The 13,868-nt window shown below is 39.4% G+C and overlaps 1 protein-coding gene across 2 annotated transcripts in view; it reads left to right on the top strand.

Annotated features, from left to right (window-relative positions):
• The window catches only part of LOC119060018 (BDNF/NT-3 growth factors receptor), a 137,596-nt gene that overhangs the window by 46,641 nt on the left and 77,087 nt on the right, over positions 1 to 13,868 (top strand). For both annotated transcript variants that reach the window (XM_037159909.2, XM_053656503.1), the window contains exons 7-9: positions 5,848 to 5,984; positions 6,486 to 6,618; positions 9,041 to 9,346. In XM_037159909.2, the coding sequence (XP_037015804.2) occupies positions 5,848 to 5,984; positions 6,486 to 6,618; positions 9,041 to 9,346 (576 nt within the window). The remainder of the gene's footprint in view (positions 1 to 5,847; positions 5,985 to 6,485; positions 6,619 to 9,040; positions 9,347 to 13,868) is intronic.

The following is a 13,868-nucleotide window of genomic DNA, read 5'->3' as shown; positions in this document are numbered from 1 at the left end:
GTGATGACCCAAAACAAAAGGAACAGAGCTCAGGATCACTGAAAGGAGATTAGGAAAAACACTATTCAGACTTATGGGAGGGTATTGAAAAATAAAACCCAAGTTGTTCCATCTCATTCAGTACAAAGCCTGCTTAGTAATCCAATATGATTTCAGGTTAGTTGTCTTCAATTATTAGAAAGTGAGACCCTGCATTGAAATTAGTGATCAAAGGGATTAATCAATATGGTCAACTCTCAAGAAGTGTGTAGTAATGGAAGGGATCAGAGGCATGGAAGAGCCCAGTAATGGATCAGCCAATCAATGTATTGGTTAAGGCCATGGACAGACAGATGTGAGTCAGGGCCAGCTCCCACTCAAAACTGTCTATTTGTGACACTTCTTCATTAATTTCTTAATTTCTTCACTTGGAAATAGGAATATTAATGATACTTGCTTTCTAGAGTTTCAAAGTTGACTGATAAGATTATATAGAAAATAGATGAAGTTTAACACATAGTAAATACTCGCTATTTATTAATATGATTAATATGATCAATATGAATATTTAGCTTTAAATATAGTTTACATCTGAGTTTAAGTATGTGTATATGTTATATTTGGTGAAATTACTTCAGCTAAAAGTAAAGCCACAAGAAGATATCACAAAGAAATGGTATGTACTCAGATAAGCTTGGGGAATATAAGGTTAATGGATGTTAAATGGTTTTCTTTAGAGTAGGACTTCTCAGTGCTCCAAATATGATAATGTGCATAGTGAACATCAGAGTTACAGAATTTTGTATAGTTTTTTTATATTAGATTTTTTTTTAACCACAGAGCATCTCAAAGAATTAGATTTTCAAAGAACACACTCACACTTTGGGGGGAAGTTTGGTGGAGTGGACGACTGCTCAGGCCCCTGTCAGTTTAAGAATAATAGCTTTTGAAGCAGAAGCTTCATGAACAATTGTCACATCCATTGTCAAAACCCTTGCTACTCAAAGTGTAGTCTGTGGAACAGAGAGTGTGTTAGAAATGTGGATGCTTAGGCTCCAACCCAGACCTGCTGGGATAAAAAGCAACATTTTAAATAAGATCTGCTGCTGATTCATATGCACGTTAAAGTTTGACAAACTCTGGTCTAAAGAAAGTCAGCCTTTTCACTAGATGGTCGATGATTTTCTGCTGAGGTCTACAGGCTGGTATGTCTTTCCTGAACACAGGTCAAGAGACATTGTCATAAAGGTGTTCATCTGCATGGGCAGCCGGCCATCTCTTATCTCCAGTGAGGTTTCTCAGATGCAAAGGAAGACATCTCTGAAGTTTAAATCAGGATCCCGTTACAGTAGTGCTAGAAGCGGTTGGAAGCATTGCTGAGCTTTGCTCTGTTCTTGTGCCTATTTCAAATCTTATGAAGCCAGGAAGTAGTGCCTGGCAAATGGTTTATTCTGCTTTGGCTATTCATGCTTCACAATTCATTTTTATTGTGCTAATTAAACCTCAAGTGATATTTCAAGTACAGATTGTTTTTTCCATTATTAAGTCTTTGGCCAGCATATTAATGTAGAACTAACGTGAGTCAGATGCTTACTCATTTGCGGAAGACTTTACATTTAAAAGGCCTAGACTTGGCCAATTTTGCACAGATTCCTTTGGAAACTGCTATGACAGCATGATATAATTTCTCTATAAACAAGAGAGACTCACTCCTCCCTCACAAGTAGAAATGTAACTATTTTTTAAATGAACAAAATTCCTAGATCATGGATATATATTGGTGTTTATGGTCTGTGCTAACATGGATATATACAATTTGGGGGGTAGCATACAGTAGTTGTGACGACCCTGAGTGTGGGGTTCAAATCCATGGATAAAGGCAACTTTAGAAGATGGATTTGACTTTTCCAAAATTTATAGACTTCCTTAATTAAACGAGGCCAATATACTTAACTTTAAGATTGGTTGTAAGGATTAAATAAAACAAAAACTTCAAGTATTAGAGAAGAGTATCTTGTCTAGTGAATGCCCAGTGAGTGCTATAATTAAACAAATATTTTTAGAATTGTTATACAAACTTAGGCTTGAAGAACATTCTATTAGATATTACAGGGGAAATTAAGATTATGGCATAGGATTCTCTGCTGAGAACCTCTTTATTTTTACCCCTTCCTGCTGAGAATTTCTAAATTAGGAGATACATTTGTAAAAGGTAGGGAATTCACCCCATAGGTTTGTACTTGAGGTACCAAGAGGGGTGTCTCCAAGCTCCACTGGCTGTTTCTAGTTGTGGAGGCCTTGGGTCATCCTTTAAAAACAAGCACCATGGCAGGCCCTGGCTCTGTGGTCCCACAGTATCAGCAGATAAATCTATAAGTATAAAGAAGGGTCAATAAAACACACACATTAATTGCAAGCCAGGGAGTAGTAACTGATGAGCAGTAACTGATGAGAGCAGTAATGGATGAGTAGTAACTGACTTAACACTGAGAATGCTGGTTACCAAGTTGGCAATGGAGAAAGGCAAGGGGAAGCGTGGTTTATGTTGCAGAACTACTACGAGGCTCATGAAATGACAGTACAGGTGATGCCAAACACAGGACATTGGTGGAAAGTCTGTTAAGAAGGAGTTAATCCCATTTGGTTCCATACGTCCCAGGTGACTGCACCCCCACTCCCCCAAGCAGGGTAAGCAGGGTTATTCTGTAAAGAACATAAAACAAAGGCCTTGAGGATCTTTAGATAGAGTGGAGACTGTGAGAAATGTAAGAAAATAATGAATTTACATACTGAATATTGATATTTCCAGCCTTCTTCTCCCAAGGAGGATGCTTAAAGAACATTATCTGAATAATTGGACCAGTGCCTTCCCCAAAATGATTTAATAATACTGACCTCAGGGAGTACCCAGTAAGGAGGCCAATAATATTTTCCTCCACTGAAGCCAACAGTGAATAAATATGCAGTGCTTCTAATACCTCATTCTTTTTTAAAAAATATTTTATTTATTTTTAGAGAGGGGGGAAGGGAAGGAGAAAGAGTGGGAGAGAAACATCAATGTGTGGCTGCCTCTCATGTGTCCCCTACTGGGGACCTGGCCTGCAACCCAGGCATGTTCTCTGACTGGGAATCAAACCAGTGACTCTTTGCTTCACAGTCCCATGTTCAGTCCACTGAGCTACACCAGCCAGGGCTCTAATACCTCATTCTTATGCATGTGTGACTGGCCAAGGATCACCAACTGTTTGAGAATATCTTATAATATAAAAGACAAGTACAAAACAGTCAAAGAGAAAGAAAAAAGTTACAAGAAACAAAGTTGTATGGAAATAAAACATTTAAAAACAAATTATGATTAATCTTTCACAGAAGTCAGAGTAAAAAACTGGGTACTATAAAAATAGAAGACCATTCATCAAAAGATGAGTCTTGGAAACTAAATAGGTGACAGAGTAATGAAAACCTCAAAAGCAGTTTGACAGGCCAGTCTAAGGAAATCTCCCTGTAAATAGAACCAATAGACACAAGCACAGAACAGAGGAAGCAAAGGGTGAAAACAGGTGATGGGATATCTAGAAGGTCCAACATCCAAATAAAGGACGTCTATATGGTGAGAAGGCATTGCATCACAGTTGAATTGGCATAACTTTCTTTCTTAATGGCACATATCATGATGTTATAGCCTATAATTAGTGCTTTCTTAAATTTGATAAAATATTACCATTACATATGATGATTCAGCTGTTTGTAGGGTCCATATTTTTATAATAAACTTTACACCTACATCTAGACAATCTTAATTCACAGCATGGGTCAGGGTGTGAAGACAGAATATGCTGAGTGTGCTATGGGAATATGGGCAGGGCTGGCCTTCTGTGTGAATGTGAGCCTTATAGTCCACAGTGACAGGTCAGCAGATAATGTTAGCACAGAAAAATCAAGAAGTAGCAATATGAGCATGCTATTTAGCGATGTAGCGATCCAGGTCTAAAGAAGAACTGAACAGATGAAATGAGTGCCTCTGGGGGAAACAGACTGTTTATCACAAAGTAGATGGAATATTTCACAACAAGTTTTATAGATTTATAGACTCTTCAAACTTTGTGACTCTATATTTTGATTAAAATATATATATAGTTTTAAAAAAGTCATCCACATTATACCACTGACTTCAAGGAGATTTTTCACTAAATGAGCCCTTATCTTGTATCTTGCCTTGACACCTTCTTAATAAATTGGAAAGCTTAATTGTTGTGGAAGTTGTCACCAAATTTTGGAACTAGAAGGACTTAGAGCTAGATCTTGTAAATGAACAGCTTAATTTTATAGAAATTAAAAAAAAAAAAACACAGGGACAGAGGAAATGACTCATCCAAGGCCATGTGATAGGAGTCAGATTTAGGGTCTTGGGCTCCTGACTCCTGATCTAGTCCTCATTCCTGTTAACTGCACTGACTCTTGATCCCTCATATTTGCTTCATTGTTCTGTAGAACTCGGAGTGTTAGGGGCCTTTCTGAAGTGCCATGAAAGACATAACACTGTACTCTATTGGATGCTGACAGGAAGGAAGATCTCTGAGGAAGTTACACCAGTCACTGAAAGCCAGAGCTTGTTGGGAAGTCCTCTGACAAGGGTGGGAACACCATGAGACATATGCTGTATAAATCTTCTTTCACTATGGCTTTAGTAATAAAGAATAATGGCCTTGTCATTAAGGAAGGCTTCATAAAGGAAGGGTTTATGCATAGTATTGTGAGGCTCATGGGTCACAGAACACTAGGTGGGTGGGTTAATTGCAATTTAACAGCCATTGAAGATGAATTGCCTTTTCTGATCTTCAGGTTACTCCTCAGTTAATCATGTGTCATAGTTCCATGGGACACAGCTGTTGGGTTGAATTCAGTCCCAAGCAGAGCTTCTGATATCAAGCAAGGGACTAACTAGCTTGACTGGAAGGACCTGACCTATTGCTATACTCTCTGAGACCCGTCTTCATGTGAAAAATACTCTGATTCCTATATGGTTAAAAGCAGTGTAAGCACCCCATGGGCATGATAGTTTAATGAAGTGATTGCAGCGTCAATAAAGGAAAACTAGCTTTTGAAATGTAAAAGTATTAAATTGATGCTGTCTTGAAATAGTGAAAAATGTTTCTAAGGTTCAAAATTTTATCAGATAACTAACAGTTTCTCAGGATTTTTCCACGAAGAACTTTTTATTGGAATAAGGATCCATCTACTTTTTTTCATCATATCATAAACAGGATGACCAGTTTTACCCATAATATTTAACTATGACTTATATGGCTCGGAAGCATTGTAATGCTGTCACGGTTCAAGCTTCATGTCTTTGAAAAATGCTTTGATGCTATATTTTCTTTCCATAGTCTGACTCTTTCCAAATCCAGGTCTGGTAGTAGGTTAGATTTATGAGGTACTTAATGCAAAAAAATGGATTTATGCAAAGAATGTAGATGCCTCTCCCTGTTTTGTTCTTGACTATAAAAAAAGTGGAGGGAAGGAGATGGGGAGCTAAGATGGTCCACAGACATAATGCCTGCTTTAGTAATGGTCGAACAGAAACAGAAGTAGGGGACGCAGTTCTGCAAACTAGTGTCTCTTAAAATAAAAAGTTATTCTACAATAGTATGTTCAAGAAATAGGTAAAATCTGTTTAGTAATCTTATTATTACACACGATTGGTTCACATTAAATCTGCAAATCTTATCAACTTGGTACTTTTTTCAGATCAATGTAAGTCAGTCTCAGAAATTAAACAAATTGCCATTAATTAAAGCAATTTTATTTTTATAATTTCGATAATGCATTTATTTGTATATGTCTCCATTTACTTTTCATGTTGCACAGGTTTGCCATCAGCAAATTTGGCTGCGCCGAACCTCACTGTGGAGGAAGGAAAGTCTATCACATTGTCGTGTAGTGTTGAGGGCGATCCAGTTCCGAATTTGTACTGGGATGTCGGTAATCTGGTTTCCAAACATATGGTAAGGCTTGTCTTTGGCTTTGTGTTCATAGACAGATGAGAGAGTGTCTCAGAACTTGAGGTTGTATGCACCTACTGATAACCATTTAGTATTTTATAGAGCCACGTACAAGGAATTTTTGGTGTGTCTTTATATTTATTCTCAATTAACAAAGACTAATGCAGGTTTGCATTTTAGTTACGTAAACTCAATAATCTGGAGAGGCTGTATGTCTCTAGTGAGCTTTTTGTGTCATCGTGAACAAGGTGAGTGACTCTCCTTTTCCCTTGGAGGAAGGTAGGTAGGCGTTCGAGGATTAAATTAATTTCACATATCAAACAATTGAAATCTAGAGAAATAGAACAACTTCTGATTTATTCCTTTGCCTGTACTCGATTAGGCTGGAAGCCTTTTTTCTAATGTTACTAATTATTTTCTCTAGTCAGGGGAAGAAACCCCAAATCTTGTCACTTTGGGATCACTCCTAACAAAGATTATCTCTGTCTGTTAATTCATTTGTAGAATGAAACAAGCCACACACAGGGCTCCTTAAGGATAACTAACATTTCATCTGATGACAGTGGAAAGCAAATCTCTTGTGTGGCAGAAAATCTTGTAGGAGAAGATCAAGATTCTGTGAACCTCACTGTGCATTGTACGTAATCAGACCAGCATGTGTTTTTAATAGCAAATGATCATGGACACACCTACATTTGTTGTTGGGGCACTCTGGGTGCTGCTTAAGTGTGTTAAAAAATGTGTATGCAGTGTTCTGTGCATACTTAATTAAGAAATGTTATCAGTCTCTTTCACTTGTTCTATTTCTGCTAATCTCTCTTCCTCCTGTGTTGTCTTTGCCTTGAGCTTCTTTTTAATCTTAAGCTTGTCCTCTGTGCCTTCCCGTTTTTATTTGAAAGAATAGATTTAGCTGATTACCTTCCTCTTGCTCATAAGTTTTAGCTTAAATTCTGATCAACCAGTTTCTAAATTTTTCTATATAAGAGCAATATTAAACTCTGAAATTTTGATACCTAAAGAATGGGGCTGGCTATTTATAAACACCTACTTTTACTGTTGATGCAGTAAAACCTCATTAGTTTGATATTAAGTTTCCATGAGAAGGTTGGAGGAGTCCTACTTAAATTATTGAAAATTATTATCACCTGCAAAAGCCTTTTATTGTGATAACTGCTTTAAATTTCTGTATACATTGATAGAGGGTGGGTACCCTCTGCTAAGATAGAGGGTATTAACGCTTGTTAGGTATATGTGCATTATTTTCCAGTATTATAAATAACATGACACATATCTTAACATTCCAGATTGTAGCATTCAGTGTGAATTTAGTAAAAGTCACATATACTGTTCACATCACTGCAAGTCCTGTGTTGGCATGGTATAAATTAATGAGGTTTTATTCTGTTTCAATAAGGATTTGGAAGAGAAAAACACAAGTGGGCCTGTGTGCGTGCACGAATACACACCACGCATGTGCAGACACTGGTTAATGTCCACTTGTAGCAGGCCTCCTTATATGACTATTGGAGTGAATGACTGATACCACCAACCACAATCTTTTGTGAATGCCAGTACCACCACTACACCCAGTAGGTGCTGGATTCATAATTTCTCATCATTTTGATTTTCCTGGGAGCCTGAAGTTAGTGTTATCCCCAAACCTACACAACCAGCTTCTGACTTTAATCAGAAGGTTCTTAAATCAGCACCTCACCAAAAGCTCATTTGAGCATGGTGGAATGAATAAATGTGTCCTGGGCATTGGGGCCTAGGCTGGTGGGAGGAAGGTAAGTGTTCCTACCCACGGTGGGGTAGGAACTATGGTTTTTGTTTTTGTAACCCAAACCTACAAATAAAGACATGCAAATTTAAAATTTTCTCAGTTTATGTTGATATTCATATGGGAGCCGTGGTCTGAAAAATTAACCATATCTATCAAAGTTTGGATAAAGAGCAGAAGGGATAATTGATAAAGAATATTAACAACTGAGATAACCTGGGCAGCAACCCCACCAGAGTGTATTAGTCCCCTTCGTGCGAGGAACAGGTACAACCAGGAGGCAGTGCGTGAGGGGCAGGGCTTCTGGGTTAGACATCAGGAGTCCTGGATTCCTGTTTCAGATCGGCCTCCCTTAGCAGCCTTGACCAAGTTACTTAACCTCCCTGGATCTAAGTTTCTTCATCTGGAAAATGATGCCATTAGGTCTCAAAGGTGTTTTCTAGTCCTTGGTTGTATAATTATCAGTCAGATCATATTGAAAGAAACAGTTATTAGGGGTTTTTCTTCACTTAGAAGAACCTCTTCACTTAGGATAGTTACTCTGTTTAAGTATGCTTCTTAATATTTGTTTCCCAAAGCATAAAATGCTTTATATTTAATGTTCAAACAATCTCTAGTTTGTCCATGTCTAGATAGAATTTCAGGCATTAAAAGGATCTGAAAAAGGACATCTGAAATCCTAGCCCCAAACCTCCACTGTATTATAATGAAATGTGATGCTTTTAAAGAGCATTTACTATTGATAATCAGTAAAATCAATCAGCATTGGTAGGAACATTAACTGTATTGATCAATTTGATCTGTTTTGTGTAATTTATGTGAGATTTGGCCTGCAGGCAAAATTTCCAAAGTCATCTTAGTCATTATTTGTATTATTTAGTGAAGTACTCTAAAAATAGTGGCCCTCAATGTTTTGATGATCAATCTATATAATATCAAGGCATATAAACCGAAGTCAACTTCAGTTGAACCCTTTCCACTGTCAGAAACCTCTGGGATCTCTTTGGAGCTGGTTCCCACACTGATTAGATGTGAAAAATAGCTGTGATGCACGGGTCTTTGGCAGAGCAGAGAGAGGAATCTCTCTGAAGCTCTCTGTAGGGAGTTGCATGAGCCTTGATGATGATACAAAATATTGCTGGATTCCAGGGTTGCGGGTCATGTGTGTTTTCTGAAACCAAACAATGGTTGAATCAAACCCCCTATTGATGACAGAAATCTGGAGATGGGGAAATCTTTGAGCTTTCTGATGCTATTAACTCTCTCTTTTTCAATTTAGTTGCTCCAACTATCACATTTCTCGAATCTCCAACCTCAGACCACCACTGGTGCATTCCATTCACTGTGAAAGGGAACCCCAAACCGGCGCTTCAGTGGTTCTATAATGGGGCAATACTGAATGAGTCCAAATACATCTGTACTAAAATCCATGTTACCAATCACACGGAGTACCACGGCTGCCTCCAGCTGGATAATCCCACCCACATGAACAATGGGGACTACAAGTTAGTAGCCAAGAACGAGTATGGGAAGGATGAGAAGCAGATTTCTGCTCACTTCATGGGCTGGCCTGGAATTGACGGTGGTGAGTACCTGATGCTTTTGCATCTGGAGAGAGGATAGGGTCTACTGCTCAACTATGGACAAAATCATGTGCACAACAAACCACCCTCCAACCCAGTGGCTTTATAACATCATTATTTAGACTCATCATTTTGACCTACCTGGTCTTGCTAATGGGTTTGTAGGTCAGCAGGAGCAGTTTCGTCCAATGCGTTTTTATTCCAGGGTGTAGGGTGAAGAAGCAGCAGCTGCATAGAAGGTCTGCTTTCTATCGCGAGTATAGAGTGCAAAAACACAGCTAGAAATATGCAAGGCTTCTTAAGACATAGGTTCAGGACTACATGTGGCCTCTTCAGCCTATATGCTCTTGGTCAAAGAAAGTCACAGGGCCAAAGCCAAGTTAGGACAGGGGACTTATACTCTTCCCGAAGAGGTGATGGGGGAATGAATAATTTTGAACAATGATCTGATATACACATACTATTTTTATCCTGAGTGTTTAATGAGATTTTGTAGCCACAATGGCAAGTCCCAGGCGAAACTATGAGCAGAACCATGTGTTTGGCTCCTGAACAATTTAAGACCTATTTTCTAGCCCCTTATCCATTTGGAACTCAGAATGCTCCTTAACTCATCCATGGATGAGAAACCAGTTCCCTGGCATGTTTTTCTTACCTGGACTGACTGAATTAAGGCATCCTTTTTATTAGATCTTGAATTGGATTTCTAGGACTGGTAATAGTTTCCATCTGACCAGTGGGGTGGGAAAAGGAGGGCTGGCGTCAGGAGTCTGCTCCAGGGCCAGGAGCAGTATTTCAGCATGAGCCCAGGTAAGAGCAAGCATAGTTGTCAGGCATTTACCTGCTTCAGATTCTCTTGTTCAGTGGAGTATTCATACTTGCTTGGTCTTGTTGCCCAAAGACATGTTGTATTGTGGAGGGCAAGGCTTGTGTTTGCATATTGGTACCTGTCCATAAATTGAATTCCTCGTTGTAATAGCTCTGAGTTAACCAAAACCACACAAAGTGGCTTGGCAGAGAAAGGGAGAATAGAGACTGGGAGGCCTGTGAGGCAAGGGTTGCTGGGGAAGCATAAACTCCGTGGCTTGCAGAGCAACTCCGTGGACAAAGGTGATGCCTGCAAAGCCAGCTTCAATGGTCAATGGAAGTGTCCTAATTCTTGTCACATGATAAGTGTTCCCATTTTCCTGGCATTTATTAAACATCTATGCAAATGCACACATTTCCTTAGAGTGATCAAAATGTGATCAGCATTCCGTAAGTTTGATTTACAAACAGCCTTTCAGGAGTATATAAAACAAGCTAGCTATGTTTGGATGCCTTATCCAGACACCCCAGGCAATTGTCTTTTCCATTAATTCTTCCTCTTAATTGAGTTTAGCTGCTTGGCTACATTTGCTGTAGTAAATGTCTAGATCATTGTGTGTGGGTGTGTTGTTTCCCCCAGCATGTTTTGGAGAATACAGCTTTCAGTTACATTCAGAGACCCTGTTTTAGGACAACTGCTTTTTGTTCATTTTTAAGTAAACTTATTGTTTGTGAATGATTTTAGACTTACAGAAAAGTTGCAAAGACAGAAGAGAGCATTCCCAGCTACCTTGTACCGAGTGTTTACTATTATTGTTGGTATCTTGCATTACTGCAGTACCTTGGTCAAAACTGAGAGACTGACGTTGGTACATTACTGGTAACTGAGCTTCAGACTTTATTTGAATTTTACCAACTGCCTTTTGAAACTGTTGGAGGTGAACTTGATGCAGGGTGAAGGTCGGGCATTTAAAATTTTAGAAGTGGTCTATGTGCTTTGATATATGCACTATTCAGTGTGCGTAGTAAGAAGCTTCTATTTTAGGAAGGATTTTGATGCATTTTGTTTTGAACATTTCTGTGTGGTGCCAGTGTTTGGGAGAGCTGAGCTCTTCTTATCCCTGTGGCCTCATTTTTATCAATTATTTCTGTTAGTATGGACTTAGCTAGTGATAGGAAAAAATTGTTTTCTGGCATAAGAATAACTTGGAATCTCTCAAATTCTCTTTAAATGAAGTAATAATTTATTTATCAAAAATAAAAATTAAGCTGAAGTCTATAAAGATGTACTCTGCCCTTTTTTCCTCTCCTCTTCTTGTTCGTTTATTAGTTTTATCAGGTCTTTAAAACAAAAATATCTGCTTTTCGAAAAGACTGATTTTGTTTTTTTTTCTTTAAGTATTTACTTAAGGACCAGCTATCAAGGAGTAATAAATGAAAGTGGAAATGAAAGAGACTTGGCCCAGAGTAATCATAGATATAAACGGCCCTCATGGGCCATAAACCAGCGTGACCAATTAGAGCTTGACCTCACTTGGCTTATGTGGTAGAATCTTTGTGGGTATTTACAAGATTTGTAGCCACAGCATACAGATAATGGCCCTTCTTAGAATTGATTCTTTTCCCTCTCCTCCCTTTTAAAGCTGAAGAAAAACAAACAAATAGCAAATAGATGTTTATAATTTCCCTGCTGGTCTAAAGATACATTCCAAGTTAAGGACCACAGATCAAGTTGGAGTTTATATGTGTTCTGTATTTTTGCTGTCATCACATAGTAATTGATGAAGAAGTTTAGCTTTTCCAAATATTTCTGATAAAAAGTTTCAGCTATATTTTCTCAGTTGTTCTGATGGGATTTTTTTTAAAACACTGCAAGTTCCCTGGCTTATAAGTCAGCAGCAGCCTGGGATCACTGGGGAGCGGGTTTGCAAAGCCCAAGGAATGAAAATGGCAGCTCTGCTGTCCTTGGCGTGTGTGTTCCTTGTTCAGCTTGGAACTGAGATTTCCATGGAATCGTTACCTTGCTCAGGGATTGATTCCTTCTTTGGAGCCAGAGAATGAATTGTGTTGAAAGAAATTAAAACAGAAACAAAAAACAAAAACAAAAAATCCCTAAAACAGAAATGGGTGAGCATGGAAGAGGACGGGCTGCTTGGACGTAATTGCAGTGCTGATTGCCTTCATGACAGCATGGTGTGGAAACACGGGTGGTGGCGGCAGGCATTCCACAGTCCACTGGGAGAAAGGATGAGGCACAGAGACCTCTAGCCAGCATCAGCCAGGCCACGAGGGTGCCGTCCACGGGGTGGAGAGCAGGCAAGTAAGATCCCCGTAGAATGTCTTTCCACAGTGCTGGGACCTTGCAGACTCCAACACCAGACCCAGCTAGGATGCTCATAAAGGACAGGTGTTATCAGATCTTTAGATGTCAGCAGGATGCTGGATACCAAGCCAAAGCCTTCCCATCTGTTAATCACTGGCAACCTGGCTAGTAACTGAGAAAGGGAGGGAAGGCTTTTCCAAACTTCAGACACTAGATTGATCATTTCAGTCCCACATAGAAGTGAACTCATCAGCTCTGTTCAGTTTTGGGTTATGTTCAAAGCATAAAACAGCCTTTGGCTTCAAAATGAAATCTAGAGAGGATGGTGTTTATCTTCCTAGAATACTGATGAACACAACTTGGGACAATTAAACTAATTTCATTTTATTTTTGTTTTTCATTGTTCTTTTAAAAGTTATTTCACTGGGAGAAATCTCTTTGAATGCCTGGAACAATGGCATGCAACTCCTTGCACACTGAAATCAAGTGGGAAGTTTTAATTATTATTTTATTTTTTTTCATTTTTGATATACATTCCTAAGGCCCACCTCCTGCAATTCTGATTCTGTGGCTCTCAGATGAGGCTTGGGCTTTGGCATTTTGTATTTTTAAGATCCTCAGTGCCTCCAAGTTCAACTGAGGGCGAGAGTCACTGGTCGAGACTTGAGCTCCGACCTGAGTAAGATTTTCCCACTCATTGTTGAGTAACACACAATTCTTTGGTCATTTTAGGTTGCAGACAAAAGCTCAGTTGGGAAATAGCATGTCCTGTTTGACTCAGAAATCAAAACTCTGGGCTAAGATTTAAGGCTAAGGGCCAGTCTCCTGTCCTCCCCCAGTTCAGGCCGGCTACATGGGGGTAGAAGTTGGAGCTTGCTAATGAGATTTCAGCCCCTCTGCTGCCCAGGAGGAAGGGATGGGAATGGAAGTGTGCTTGCTGGTGGCTTTGTGTCTTGGGGCCTGAATTGTGCTCAGAGCTGATTCATGGACCTTTTACCTGGACCCCTTTGTGGGTTCTTTGGAGATTCCGCTCTGCAGCCCCCACTTCTATAATTCCCATGACAGAAGCGAACACATTTTTATTCCAGCTGGTGGAAGCAAGTTCTTCCTCAGCACCCTGGAATGCAGCTTTGCGTTGTTGGTTCCCTCTGGTCCTCCAGGGGGCTCTGTTGTCAGGACCTAAGACTCCCCACACAGATTTTCTACCATGCCGTCTCCCTCTGTTCTTCAAGGAGCCCTTGCCATCCCTTGTTCTGATACCCCTGGGTATACAAGTCTAACCCAAATGTCATCTACATCCCTCTACCACAGGAAGCTTTAGCTTTCTCTGATGGGAGTCAGGCACTTGTCCTCTGAGTCTTCTGCCTGCAGGAAAAAAGTTCAGATTCTCAGAA

The sequence above is a fragment of the Artibeus jamaicensis genome, unplaced genomic scaffold, assembly GCF_021234435.1.
Source record: "Artibeus jamaicensis isolate MK-2021 breed Jamaican fruit bat unplaced genomic scaffold, CSHL_Jam_final scaffold_1964, whole genome shotgun sequence".
Lineage (NCBI taxonomy): Eukaryota > Metazoa > Chordata > Mammalia > Chiroptera > Phyllostomidae > Artibeus > Artibeus jamaicensis.
The sequence above is the reverse complement of the archived record's forward strand: the minus strand, read 5'-3'. Positions and strand labels throughout refer to the sequence as shown.